This window comes from Trichomycterus rosablanca, chromosome 26 (genome assembly GCF_030014385.1).
Source record: "Trichomycterus rosablanca isolate fTriRos1 chromosome 26, fTriRos1.hap1, whole genome shotgun sequence".
NCBI classification, from domain to species: domain Eukaryota; kingdom Metazoa; phylum Chordata; class Actinopteri; order Siluriformes; family Trichomycteridae; genus Trichomycterus; species Trichomycterus rosablanca.
In genome coordinates, this window is record NC_086013.1 from 8,842,139 (window position 1) to 8,857,053 (window position 14,915).

A 14,915-nucleotide genomic window follows, 5' to 3' on the forward strand; every position below is an offset into this window, starting at 1 on the left:
CACACTAACACACCACCACCATGTCAGTGCAGTGCTGAGAATGATCCACCACCTAAATAGTGGTCCTGTGGGGGTCCTGACCACTGATGCAGAAAAACAGATGGCCTACAGTCTGTAATTGTAGAACTACAAAGTGCTTCTATATGGTAAGTGAAGCTGATAAAATGGACAGTGAGTGTAGAAACAAGGAGGTGGTTTTAATGTTATGGCTGATCGGTGTACGTTTCCACTGTCTTTCGGTCCATCTGAGATGGGCTCAGGCCCAGAGAACTCTGATGTACAGCTTTCTCTTCGCATACTGGTATTTCAGCTTGCATTTCTATTTTCTAAAGCTTTATTCATCCCGAAAAGAGTAATATTACACGTGATATAGGACATATTGCACATAATATTGATTGATATTCTCAGTGTCCGATGTCCTGGCTGTCCTTCCTACAGCTACAGAAGGGCGAGCGATTATATAGATTGATAGCCGCTGGGAGAAAAGAGTTCCTGTGACGTTCTGTAGCGCACCCCGGTGGTCTGATACGGCTCCAGTGTGGCATACGTGGGACGGATGGAGTCGTCCATAAAATTGAGTTTCCGCAGCAACTTCCTTTCCGCTGCCTCTGCCGAAGACTGAGTTCTACTCCCAGGGCTATTCCTGCTTTACTGATGAGCTTAGCGTCGGCTGCCTGATGACACTGTCCACCACCATGATAACATCTGCAGTCTCCAGAGAAAATACAGGCGACTCTGACCGTTCCTGTACGGTGCCGCTGTGCCTTTTAAGTCCAGTTCGGATTATTCATACAATATCCACCTCAATTCCCCTGATTCTGACTGGATTCAGGCAGGTCTTCCACCTGTGTTGAGGTATAGATTGTGAACAGAAATGGAAACAGGACCGTACCCTGAGGTACCCCCACGTTGCTCAATATTATATCCGACATACTGCTTTGCAGCCTCGCGTACCGTCCCATGCTGTTTGGTGTGCATGACAGGAGTGGTCATCAGACCAAAGGACTGAGGGATAACGTCACACCACTCCAGAAAGCTGTCCTCCACACTCTTGTACTCGGCCTACTGTCCTCTGATCCTACAACCCGCAATGGCGTCAATGAGACGTCTGATAATGTCTGTGGATCGGATGGCAGGACTAAAAAATATCTAAAATCTTAGATGTAGAGTGTGAACAGAAATGGAAACAGGACCGTACCCTGAGGTACCCCCACGCTGCTCACTATTATGTATGACATACTGCTTTGTAGCCTCGCATACCGTGTCCGACCTGTGTTGGTAATCCGACAACAACTGGATCATGACATGTAATGTGAAAGCCACTGGACTGTAGTCCCTTAGCCTGATCCCCAGGAAAAAGCCAAGTCTCATGCTTCGTTGGGTGCTTTTTCTTGGGGACAGGAATGGTCATCAGACCAAAGGGCTGAGGGATAGCGTCACACCACTCCAGAAAACTGTCCCCCACACTCCTGTTGATACACCCCGCAATGGCGTCAATGACATGTCTGATAATGTCTGTGGATCGGATGGCAGGACTCTGAGAAATATCAAAACTCTGAGGTGTAGAGTGTGAACGGAAATGGAGACAGGACCGTACCCTGAGGTACCCCCACTCACTATTGTTTACTATTATGTCCGACATACTGCTTTGCAGCCTTGCATACCGTGTCCGACTTGTGTTCGTAATCCAGGCAACAAGTGGATCGTGATATTTGAAGTGAAGGCCACTGGACTGTAGTCCATTAGCCTGATGACCATTCCTGTCCCCATGAAAAAGCCAAGTCTCATGCTGTTTGGGTGCTTTTTCTTGGGGGGACAGGAATGGTCATCAGGCTAAGGGACTAAGGGGTAACGTCACACCACTCCAGAAAGCTGTTCCCCACACTCCTGTACCCCGCTGTCTGTGGATGGCCGGACTGTGGGGAGTATTGAAAATGAGGTGTAGAATGTGAACAGAAATGGAGACTGGACCGTACCCTGAGGTACCCCTTACGCTGCTCAATATTATATCTGACCTACAACGTACCGTGGCCGACCTGTGTTGGTAATCCAGGCAACAAGTGGATCATGATATTCGAAGTGAAGGCCATTGGACTGTAGTCCCTTAGCCTGATGACCATTCCTGTCCCCAAGAAAAAACATCCAAACACCCTGAGACTTGGGCAAAATGTGTGCTGAAAAACCCTGAGGTCATCAACTCTCTTGTCACATCCTCCTGATTGACTCATCACGTTAAAGCCACTTTGAATCTTGAATATTGACTCTGGAGAGCTGTTAGAAGCTCTGATGGGATATGAAGACAAGAGAGCTGATGGTGATGAGAGGAAGCTGAGTGGATGAGTCACAGTAGAAGCCGGGGGTGGGTGGGAATCCATGTCAAATATGTTGAAGTACAGATTTATCCTGATGCAGCGGGGGACTGTTAGGTGACAATGGTGACTCCCAAGCCCATGTGGCTATATTTATCCCAATAGCATGACTATTTCTTACGTAATGCCTCCTGAGGGCTTGTCGAATGTTGGTGACGCACATTCAACAGTGGTTTTCAGCTGGGTAGCACTGTGGCTTCACGGCAGGAAGATCCTGGGTTGGATTCCCAGGTGAAGCGGTGAGGGTCTTTTCTGTGTGGAGTTTGCATGTTCTCCCCGTGTCTGTAAGGGTTTCCTCCGGGAGCTCCGGTTTCCTCCCAGTCCAAAAACGTGCAAGTGAGGTGAACTGAAGATACAATGTTGCCCTTTGATGTGTGTTAAGATGGCACTCTGTTCAGGGTCTCTCTGTGACTCTGGGACAGGCTCCAGCACCCCCCACCATACTGATTAGGATGAGTGAGTGTGTTGGGTGGGGTCGCCTCATAGCAAATAGGTCCTGGGTTGGATTCCCAGGTGGAGCGGTGAGGTGTGTGTGTGTGTGTGTGTGTGTGTGTGTGTGTGTGTGTTAAGGTGTGTCTGGAGTCCAGCAACCCCCATGACCCTGATTAGGATAAGGGAGTCAGGGAGTCAGTGAGTCAGTGAGTGAGCGGTCCGGGTCCTTTCGGTATGGAGTTTGCATGTTCTCCCTGTGACTGGGTTTACTCCAGGTGCTCTGGTTTCCTCCCACAGTCCAAAGACATGCAAGTGAGGTGAACTGGAGATACAAAATTGCTCTTAGATGTGTGTGTTAAGATGTATCCAGGGTGTTTCTGTGCACCTTGCTCCTATTTAGAGCTGGGACGGGCTCCAGCACCCCCCACGACCCTGATTAGGGTGGGTGGGTGGGTGGGTGAGTGAGTGAGTGAGTAAGTCAGTCAGTGAGTGAGTCAGTGAGTGAGTGGGTGGCTTGGTGGGCAGCGCTGTCGCCCTCACAGCAGGAAGGTCCTGGGTTGGATTCCCAGGTGGGGCGGTCCGGGTCCTTTCTGTGTGGAGTTCGCATGTTCTCCCCGTGTCTCTGTGGGTTTCCTCCGGGAGCTCCGGTTTCCTCCCACAATACAAAGGCGTCCAAGTGAGGTGAAATTGTCCATGACTGTGAACTGATGAATCTTGTGTAACCAGTAACTACCTGTCCTGTCATGAATGGAACCATAGTGTGTAAAACATGACATTAAAATCCAAAGAAAGAAAGAAAGAGAGAAAGAGAAAGAGAAAGAGAAAGTGAAAGTGAAAAAGAAAGAAAGAAAGAGAAAAAGAAAGAAAGAAAAAGAAAGAAAGAAAAAGAAAATGCCAAAATTGACCACGGAATGCTGCAGCATTAAATAATGAATGAAAGCGTGCGTCAGACCTTCAGACGTGTTAGTTCTGTAAGACCTAAAGGCTCTCCGCAGTTGGAAGTGGAACTCCCACCTTTTCCCAGGAAGTACTTGAAGAACCATCTGGTGTGGTATTCTGGGTTCTCCAGATGGACATCCGTTCTCCTCCAGGTTCCTGGGGTGTAGTCCGCCGTCTACAAGAGGGCCACAGAAAACAAATCGCAACTGTTTCAGCACCTATATAGTAATGCCATCAAGCACAATTCCTTATTTGTGAACTGTAGTGATAAAACAGTATCAGCTGTGATGGTGTGGCGGTGTGGGTGTCAGCAGAAGGGAACTGGGTTTAAACCTCACTTCAGGGTATGCAAAAGGTAGACTGGCTGTTCTAAAGATCAGCCATAACATTAAAACCACCTCCTTGTTTCTACACTCACTGCCCATGTTATCAGCTCCACTTACCATATAGAAGCACTCTGTAGTTCTACAATTACTGACTGTAGTCTATCTGTTTCTTTGCATGCTTTGTTAGCCCCCTTTCATGCTGTTCTTCAATGGTCAGGACCACAACAGAGCAGGTATTATTTGGGTGGTGGATCATTCTCAGCACTGCAGTGACATCGACGTGGTGGTGGTGTGTTAGTGTGTGTTGTGCTGGTATGAGTGGATCTGACACAGCAGTGCTGATGGAGTTTTTAAACACCTCACCGTCACTGCTGGACTGAGAATAGTCCACCAACCAAAAATATCCAGCCAACAGCGTCCTGTGGGCAGCGTCCTGTGACCACCGACGAAGGCAGATGAGCGATCGTCTCTGACTTTACATCTACAAGGCGAACCAACTAGGTAAGAGTGTCTCATAGAGTGGACACGGTGTTTAAAAACTCCAGCAGCGCTGCTGTGTGTGATCCACTTGTACCAGCACAACACACACTAACACACCACCACCATGTCAGTGTCACTGCAGGGCTGAGAATGATCCACCACCCAAATAATACCTGCTCTGTAGTGGTCTAGAGAAACAGATGGACTACAGTCAGTAATTGTAGAAACAAGGAGGTGGTTTTAATGTTAATGACAACTGCTTTAGTTCCTTGCGATAGCTGGCGTCTATTTGTGGAAGTTTGATGTTGTGACAATGTGTTTCTCCTTCATCTATCATCTAGGAACCAAAAACAGAGCGTACTGATTCATGGTGGCGAAGATGATGCGCGTAATGCTCTGCTCAATGCTCTATTGGTAATCGGCACATTGGCTGCGTCCGAAATCGCATACTTCCATGCTGAGCAGTACGCAAAAACAGTACGCGAGAGAGGTTAGTATGTCCGAATACGTAGTTTACATGAAACAGTACGCTAACAGTACCCGGATGACCTACTGCCTGGGCAGCCATTTTTGAGTATGCAAACGATGCACACTTACGGTCCGATAATCTATCCCATAATGCAACTGGAGCTGCAAAGCCGTTCGTGGCGAAGAAGAAAGATGCCGGAAAGCAGGGTAAGACAAACATTAAAAATGTTACGCTTAAGTACAACCCTAAATAACATTATGAGCAGCATTATGAACGACGGACTTCATTTTGTCCGATTTTAAAATGAGAACTGAGGCAATGTGACGTCATGCATCACATGACACTGGTAGGATGGCGGTTGCGTACTGGAAGAGCGTACTGCTTTACTGACCGAGCAATGCGCACTGCCTCCAATCTAGTACGTACTGTTCAAGTATGCGATTTCGGACGCAGCCATTGATTCTTTTGATTGACTTTTTTGCGTCACCGACTCCGCCCGCTTTGCATTGCGAACGTTTGCTCCGCCGGAAATCACTTGCGCTACTTAAAAATGATTGACTGGTTGCTGGTTGCTTTGTCAGTCTGAACTAGGGTGAGAGAAAGTGAGTGAGTGAGCGAGAGAGAGAGAGACAGCGATGTCCTTACCTCATCTAACGAACCGTTCTCCACTCTGAACCTCCCGGCTCTCTGTATGGCTCCGTCGGCGTCGCTGGAGATCAGCTGCGGGGAGAAACAAATGACTTTTATCAGCGTGATACGATGTTTTCCGTGTGAAATGATGCGACATGCAGGAGTGTGTTCGATTTAAACCAGGCTTTGCAGACATGTACTCGTACTCATTTTCTTAATCCAGACCAATTTTAGTCACCACCATCTCTTATCTGGGGCTGTAAAAATGATTAATGATTACTGAACAGTCTGAGCACGTTTTATTTAGGCTGGCTTTGAAAGTACGAGCCGAGTGCAATCATTTACCAGAGCAAGACCAAACGACAGACTGTAAACGTCCCCGTCAGATCCCAAACCACTAATATCTGTCCACAGCAAGGCCCTTAACCCTCAATTACTTGGATTGTATGGGGTCACAATTGTAAGTCATTTTGTGTAGCACTCAAGTGCTTTACGTTTACTTTGGACTACGCGGTGGCCCTAGCAATCCTACAGCAGTTCAGTTAGCAGCTAAAAACACGACTCGGGTAACTGAGTCTGGAAAACTCCTAACCGATTCTGTGGACGCAGAGGAGGGCGTGTCAAAACACGGACGCTTGATGTTCTGGGTTTACATTTAACTCTTAAGGTAGCTGTGCTGTGTGTTGTAGCTTCCATTCACACTATCATTCGGCGGCACGGTGGCTAAGTGGGTAGCACTGTCTTCTCACAGCAAGAAGGTCCTGGGTTCGATTCCCGGATGGGGCGGTCCGGGGTCCTTTCTTTTTTCTTTTTTTTATTAATTATCTATTTTTTCCCCCAATTTTTATCCCTATTCTAATCGTGTCCAATTACCCTGATTGTGTCCTCTATACTGATTCGACCCTTTTGCCGCTGACTGAGGACGCCACTCAACTGACTTGTGCCCCCTCCGGCACGCAGTCAGTACAGCCTGCATTTTTCACCTGCACGAGCCGAGTTCATACACCGAGAGACACCGCGCACGGAGGGTCACACCCCCCTCGATGTTATTCCTCAGCCCTGTGCAGGCGCCGTCAGTCAACCAGCAGGGGCCGCAGTCGTACCAGTTATGAGGACCTATGCTCCGACTCTACCTCTAAGCCCCTGAACAACAGCCAAACGTTGTTCATACTGCCGCCCAACCCAGTCGGAAGGGCAGAGCTGAGTTTCGATACGATGCATCTAGAAACCCAACTCTGGTGAGCTAGCGTACTTTACTGCTGCGCCACCTGAGTGGCTCCGGGGTCCTTTCTGTGTGGAGTTTGCATGTTGTCCGCGTGGGTTTCCTCCGGGTGCTCCGGTTTCCTCCCACAGTCCAAAGACGTGCAAGTGAGGTGAATTGGGGGTGCTAAATTGTCCATGACTGTGTCTGATATAACCTTGTGAACTGATGAACCTTGTGTAATGAGTAACTACCGTTTCCTGTCATGAATGTTACCAAAAGTGTAAAACATGACGTTAAAATCCTAATAAACAAACAATCAAACACTACCACTCAATTTATGAGTGTAATTCAATGGCTGCCGTGAAATGTCGCAGTTTTCTTTAAAAATTAAGCCCTGCTGAAAGGGCATGTTTTAGTTTTGCAGTTCTCGTGTGAATCGGACAGACGCCTGCACCATCCTCTGTCCATACCATCCGAACAAGACGTGTATTTGATAATGGGCGGCAGTGAATCATTCTTGGCTCGCTGAATCATTTAAAGCTTCATTCGGTCCAATTCTCTATAAGGTGTTTCCATAGAGGAAACCAGTCTAAAACACTTCTATCGGTCTCTCCTCCCAGTAGTCGTTCTCTTACTCACGCTCCTTCTTTATTCCCCTACCGTTACGTCTTCTGTCCCTCCATTTATTTCATTAATGGGACTCGGCTGGAGTTTGATTGGTTACTTGTAGGAGGTGAGAAATGCGGCGCAATTAGTAAGGTAAGAGGAGCACAAAGTCTGCTATCAACACCACATAATAGGAATGAACACACATACACATACACACACACACACACACACACACACACACATATATGTACACACATTTCTGTTTACACTAAAGCACTTTAGTGACAGTTGAGATCCAGCTGCACACACAACCTGAGCTAAATTACAGTGTGTGTGTGGTTAAATTGAACATGTTAAGCTTGAGGGGTAAGTGTTTATTTTAGTACCTACCTCTCTAAATGTTACACAGTTATCCAAGAACTGTTAATAACTCTGGGCGTGTGTGGTTGGGAGGGTGTGTGTGTGTACGTCTGTGTTTTAGTCCCCTTTGACACAATGTAATCTCTTTTGTGCTGGGAAATTGTGACATCCTTTGGAGGAACAATGTTAGTTGCTTAGCAACCGATGACAACCTCACCCATCCCCTTTTTGCTCTCGCCTTCTTGTCTTTTCCCCCCGTCTTCCATCCACCTGTTGGTCGCGCTCGTCTTTTCTCCTCTCTTGTTGTGCATATTAGGGACGATCGATATGTTGGTTGGTCAGTATCAGCCAGTGTTAGGGTTGCACGATGAAGCACTGTTTGTTCTTTATATGTTCTATAGTACAGAAGCGTTCAGGGACGTGCTAACAAAGCAACATCCAGTGAGCAGAACAACACACACTAACACACCACCACCATGTCCGTGTCACTGCAGTGCTGAGAATGATCCACCACCTAAATAATACCTGCTCTGTGGTGGTCCTGTGGGGGTCCTGACCATTAAAGAACAGCATGAAAGCAGGCTAAAAAAGTATTTAGAGAAATAGATGGATTACAGTCAGTAATTGTAGAACTACAAAGTGCTCCTATATGGTAAGTGGAGCTGATAAAATGGACAGCGAGTGTAGAAACAAGGAGGTGGTTTTAATGTTATGGCTGATCGGGTGTATATGTTCGTGTATGTAGTGCTGGTATGAGTGGATAAGTAACAGCAGCACTGCTGGACTGAGAATAGTCGGCCAACCAAAAACATCCAGCCAACAGCGCCCCGTGGGCAGCGTCCTGTGACCACTGATGAAGGTCTAGAAGATGACCAACTCAAACAGCAGCAATAGATGAGCGACCGTCTCTGACTTTACATCTACAAGGTGGACCGACTGGGTAGGAGTGTCTAATAGAGTGGACAGTGAGTGGACACGGTATTTAAAAACTCCAGCAGCGCTGCTGTGTCTGATCCACTCATACCAGCACAACACACACTAACACACCACCACCATGTCAGTGTCACTGCAGTGCTGAGAATGATCCACCACCTAAATAATACCTGCTCTGTGACCATTGAAGAACAGCATGAAAGGGGGCTAACAAAGCATGCAGGGAAACAGATGGACTACAGTCAGTAATTGTAGAACTACAAAGTGGAGCTGATAAAATGGACGGTGAGTGTAGAAACAAGGAGGTGGTTTTAATGATATGGCTGATCGGTGTTTATATATACACAGTACAATTGGTTAGTCGGGGAATCATTAACATTCCTAATAAACACACGCCAGGCTGCATACTATTGGATGTGACTAGAAAGCATGATTAACCCTATTTTCAGACCGGCTGTGATGCGATTCGACGTGACAAAGCGTCCACCTGCCATTCATTTTCAATTAGAGCTGGCCATTCCCGGCAACAGGGGGTGAACAGGGCGGAGTCAGTGGGGCGAAAAGGTTGCCTACTGATTTGGGCCAACGTCAACCTAGTGGAAGCACTCTGATAAAATAGTGCATGTACTTAGTGGGTGATTTATTGCATACATTTGTGTGTGGGAGAGAGGGAGAGAGGGAGAGAGGGAGAGAGACTGCCTTCACTTTAGCAGATGGTTCGTTTCTCGTGGGCTTGTTGAGATGCTGTTGACACTCGTGGGCGGTCACTGACAAGGAAATGCTTGTGGTCAGCTTATAAAATTTCACTGTACAGAGTCAATAAATAGTATTTAGCCCTGCCCAGTTCCCTTAGTTTTTGCAGATTTGTCACTGTATATGGTTTCAGATCATCATATAATGCTGAAAAAAAACTGGTAGTGGTGCCAAATTAAATCAAACGTTGGGGGGGGTTTCGGTGGACTGTGGCGTCCCCTAAATACGGGAGCTGCTGGGACAATGATGTACAAAAGGTTTTAAACGTATGACTTGTTTTGGTTGTTTGTTTATGCTTCTGGATTTGTCCATCGAAGATGGCGAGAGCCTCAGATGTTCGAACAGACGTGGGGAAGTTTGTGTCACCACTTAGGTGCTGTTACAGAAAAGAGCCTTGATGATCCTTCACCCAGAACTCAAGGAAGACAAGCAAGTCGAGCGAGACTGGTGGCTCGAAGGTTGCGTGGTACAGACCGGGGTTTGTGAATTCTCCAAGGTAGCTTGGGGCTGGCCCATTTTTGGCTTTGTAGACGAGCATCATCGTGGGCAGCTACAGGAAGCCAGTGAAGAGAACGCAGCCCCAGTGGGGTGATGTGGCAGCGTTTAGGTTGGTTGAGACCAGGGCAGCCACATTCATTCCGAAAGCATGCGTGCAGACTACAGAGGGAAGAAGAAAGCGCGGGATGAGGAATGAATCGGTGCCGTTGTGGGCGCAGATGTATAATTCATCTCATCTGAGGCTTAGAAATGCATCGGCACACCTCACGCCCAGGACAGAGTGGCTGAGGCTAGGAAAGAGAAAAGGAGGAGAGTGGGGAGGGAGGAGGACACGTAGAGTCCACACAGAGACCAGAAGAAAAAAAGAAAAGTATATAACTGAGTTAGTACAACTCCAACTAGTTCAGTATATATTAGTGTTTTACATGCTGATCCACCCATTCATCTATTCATGTATTTATCCATCAATCAATCTGTTCATGCATTCATCTATTCACTAAACCATCCATCCATCCATCTAGCCATGCATACATCATTTATCCATCTATTCATACGCTTATCCATGCATCCATCCACGCATCAACGCATCCATCTATCCATTCATGCATCCATCCATCCATCTATCCTTGCATTCATCCATCTATCCATACATTCATATATTCACTCAACCATATATCCATGCGTACATCATTCACCCATCCATGCATCCATCCACACATAAATGCATCCATCTGTTCATTCACTCACCCATTCATTCATCCATCCATCCATACCTCCATTTATGCATACATCCATTTATGAATCCATCCATCCATCCATTTACTCATCCATCTATCTAGCCATGCATCCATCCATCAATTCATCCAACCATCCTTGCATTCATCCATCTATCCATACATCCATATATTCATTCACTCAACCATATATCCATGCATACATCATTCACTTATCCATTCATCCATCCATTCATGTATCCATCCATCCATGCATCCATCCATCCATCCAAGCATCCATCCAAGCATCCATCCATTCATGTATCCATCCATCCATCCAAGCATCCATACATCCATCCATACATCCATTCATGTATCCATCCATCCATCCAAGCATCCATTCATGCATCCATCCATCCATTCATGCATCCATCCATCCATCCATCCATACATCCATTCATGTATCCATCCATCCAAGCATCCATTCATGCATCCATCCATCCAAGCATCCATTCATGCATCCATCCATCCATTCATGCATCCAAGCATCCATCCATCCATCCATACATCCATTCATGTATCCATCCATCCAAGCATCCATTCATGCATCCATCCATCCATTCATGCATCCAAGCATCCATCCATCCATTCATGCATCCAAGCATCCATCCATCCATCCATACATCCATTCATGTATCCATCCATCCAAGCATCCATTCATGCATCCATCCATCCATTCATGCATCCATCCATTCATGTATCCATCCATCCATCCAAGCATCCATCCAAGCATCCATTCATGTATCCATCCATCCATTCATGCATCCAAGCATCCATCCATCCATCCATCCATCCATCCTTACATCCATTCATGTATCCAAGCATCCATCCGTCCATCCAAGCATCCATTCATGTATCCATCCATCCATCCAAGCATCCATTCATGCATCCATCCATCCATCCATCCGTGCATTCATCCAATCCACCCATCCTCCTCCAGAGGCTTGCCAGTTCAAGCCCCACCATTGCCAAGTTGCCAAAGTTGGGCCCCTGAGGAAAGCCCTTGATTGCTTGTGGTGTATTTGTCCACAGTTGAGTTACTCTGGATAAAAGCGAGATGCTGGTGGCTTAGTGGTTTAGGTATTGGATTAGTAATTGGAAGTTTGCTGGTTCAGGCCCCACATCTGCCAGGTTGCCACTGTTGGGCCCTTAAGCAAGGTCCTTAATCCTCAATCGCTTGCATTGTGTACAGACACAATTGGAAGTCGCTTTGGCTCAAAGCGTCTGCTAAATGGCGTGAAGGTAAATGTAAGTTTCCTACTGACACATGGCAGAGCATTCTGCGTTCACGATGGCGTCTGAACATAATATATTAACAATATACAATGATCAACCATAACATTAAAACCACCTCCTTGTTTCTAGACTCACTGTTCATGTTATCAGCTCTTTTGTAGTTCTACAATTACTGAATGTAGACCATCTGTTTCTCTGCATGCTTTGTTAGTCCCCTTTCATGCTGTTCTTCAATGGTCAGGACCCCCACAGGACCACCACAGAGCAGGTATTATTTAGGTGGTGGATCATTCTCAGCACTGCAGTGACACTGACATGGTGGTGGTGTGTTAGTGTGTGTTGTGCTGGTATGAGTGGATCAGACACAGCAGCGCTGCTGGACTTTTTAAACACCTCACTATGACTGCTGGACTGAGAATAGTCCACCAACCAAAAATATCCAGCAGCGCCCCGTGGGCAGCGTCCTGTGACCACTGATGAAGGTCTAGAAGATGACCAACTCAAACAGCAGCAATAGATGAGCGATCGTCTCTGATTTTATATCTACAAGGTGGACCAACTAGATCCACTCATACCAGCACAACACACACTAACACACCACCACCATGTCAGTGTCACTGCAGTGCTGCGAATGATCCACCACCTAAATACCTGCTCTGTTGTGGTCTTGTGGGGGTCCTGACCATTGAAGAACAGCATGAAAGCAGGCTAAAAAAGCATGCAGAGAAACAGATGGACTACAGTCAGTAATTGTAGAACTACAAAGTGCTTCTACATGGTAAGTGGAGCTGATAAAATGGACAGTGAGTGTAGAAACAAGGAGGTGGTTTTAATGTTATGGCTAATCGGTGTATTACTCTTCATAAAGGTCTTAATTGACAGTTGCTTAATACTGTATAGGTGGTAAAAACCTTCAGCGCTTGCAGCACACCCACCACCCCCCGGGTGTCGTAACGTACTTTATTTTGGTTCTGTGTATTCAGAAAAAGGACGTGCCCACTTTATTGGCCCTAATACATGTGAGTCATGCCAGGAGACACGTCATGATTTATGGCTTGCCAGAGCGGTTATTTTTACACCGGAACAAAGCCAGTGCCGGTTCTGCCTCTACTACGCAACGCGTGTGGGGTTTCACGGGAACGTCGGAATGCATACGGTCAAGCCGGAAAGTCTGCACACCCCTTTCACCTTCTCCACGTTTTATTACATTACAGACTCATTCTATAATAGAGTTCATTTTTTGTCAATAAATTCTACACACAGTAGCTCACAATGACAAAGTGAAAGCAGATTTTTAGACATTTGTGCTAATTTATTAAAAATCTAAATGTAATATGTACACAAGTGTGCACACCTCTTGATATGACACCCAAAAGTGAGCTGAGGTATGTTTTGTTTTCACTGATACTGCTTGAGATGTTTCTACAATTTAATTGGAGTCCACCTGTGGTCAATTCAATTGATTGGACATGATTTGTGATTGCCAGTACCTGCCTATACAGGGTCCCACAGTTGCCAGTCACATTAAAACCATCAGCTCCACTTACCATATAGAAACACTTTGTAGTTCTACAATTACTGACTGTAGTCCATCTGTTTCTCTGCATGCTTTGTTAGCCCCCTTTTCATTCTGTTCTTTAATGCTTAGGACCACCACAGAGCAGGTATTATTCAGGTGGTGGGTCATTTTCAGCACTGCAGTGACACTGACATGTGTGGAGTTTTTAAATACCGTGTCCACTCACTGTCCACTCTGTTAGACACTCCTACCTAGTTGGTCCACCTTGTAGATGTAAAGTCAGAGACGATCGCTCATCTATTGCTGCTGTTCGAGTTGGTCATCTTCTAGACCTTCATCTGTGTTCGCAGGACGCTGCCCACGGGGCGCTGTTGGCTGGATATTTTTGGTTGGTGGACTATTCTCAGTCCAGCAGTGACTGTGAGGTGTTTAAAAACTCCATCGGCATTTCTGTGTCTGATCCACTCGTACCAGCACAACACACACTAACACACCACCACCATGTCAGTGTCACTGCAGTGCTGAGAATGACCCACCACCCAAATAATACCTGCTCTGTGGTGGTCCTGACCATTAAAGAACAGGGTGAAAGCTGGCTAAAAAAGGTATGTAGAGAAACAGTAATTGTAGAACTACAAAGTGCTTCTATATGGTACATGAAGCTGTTAAAATAGAAACAAGGAGGTGGTTTTATTGTTATGGTTGATCGGTGTAAACATCTGTGGGTTACCGTCCTACTGCAGAAAACATGCTGCTGTGGCAGCGATAATGTCCGAGGGTTTAAAGCATCTGCTTTCCACAGCGGGGGTCTGTTGATCAGAAAGCCTGACTCGCTTTCTGAATCTCCTACTGGCTGGTGTGTGCAGCTTCCCACCTGCTCGGCTCTAATAGCTGTATGTTAACATGAAGTCTCGTCCGTATAAATGATGCACTGCACCATCTCGTGCTGCACGTGCAGCCTTATATATGTGCTTGTTTTTACTGATAGCATGTACACACACACACACACACACACACACACACACACACACACACACACGTGTGGTTGTGAAATTAAAATGACGGGCATGGCATCAGAGCTAGTCACAAATTTAAATCAATCAGCATTACACAGCCATGGAAATGAAAATATGTTTTCCTACATACAACACACACACTCGCACACACACACGCACACACACACACACACACACACCAGCCAGCTGAATCCAGCCAGAACGGCAGAGTGACACCAAATTATGCACCACCTATAATTATTCGAAATGCGCAGTGTGCCAATTAAAAGGCATGCCTCACTAAGAGGAAATATTAAGTGTGTATACGCGGGTGTGTGTTTACAAAATCGTCCCTAATAACAAATGAGTTACGTATAATACCTTAAAAAT

General features: G+C 46.3%; 1 protein-coding gene across 3 annotated transcripts in view; it reads right to left on the minus strand.

The window, feature by feature from the left end:
• Window positions 1-14,915, minus strand: part of garnl3 (GTPase activating Rap/RanGAP domain like 3) — a 123,603-nt gene that overhangs the window by 56,408 nt on the left and 52,280 nt on the right. For all 3 annotated transcript variants that reach the window (XM_062988774.1, XM_062988773.1, XM_062988775.1), the window contains exons 3-4: window positions 5,661-5,735; window positions 3,816-3,915 (exon numbers count right to left, since the gene is read on the minus strand). In XM_062988774.1, the coding sequence (XP_062844844.1) occupies window positions 3,816-3,915; window positions 5,661-5,735 (175 nt within the window). The remainder of the gene's footprint in view (window positions 1-3,815; window positions 3,916-5,660; window positions 5,736-14,915) is intronic.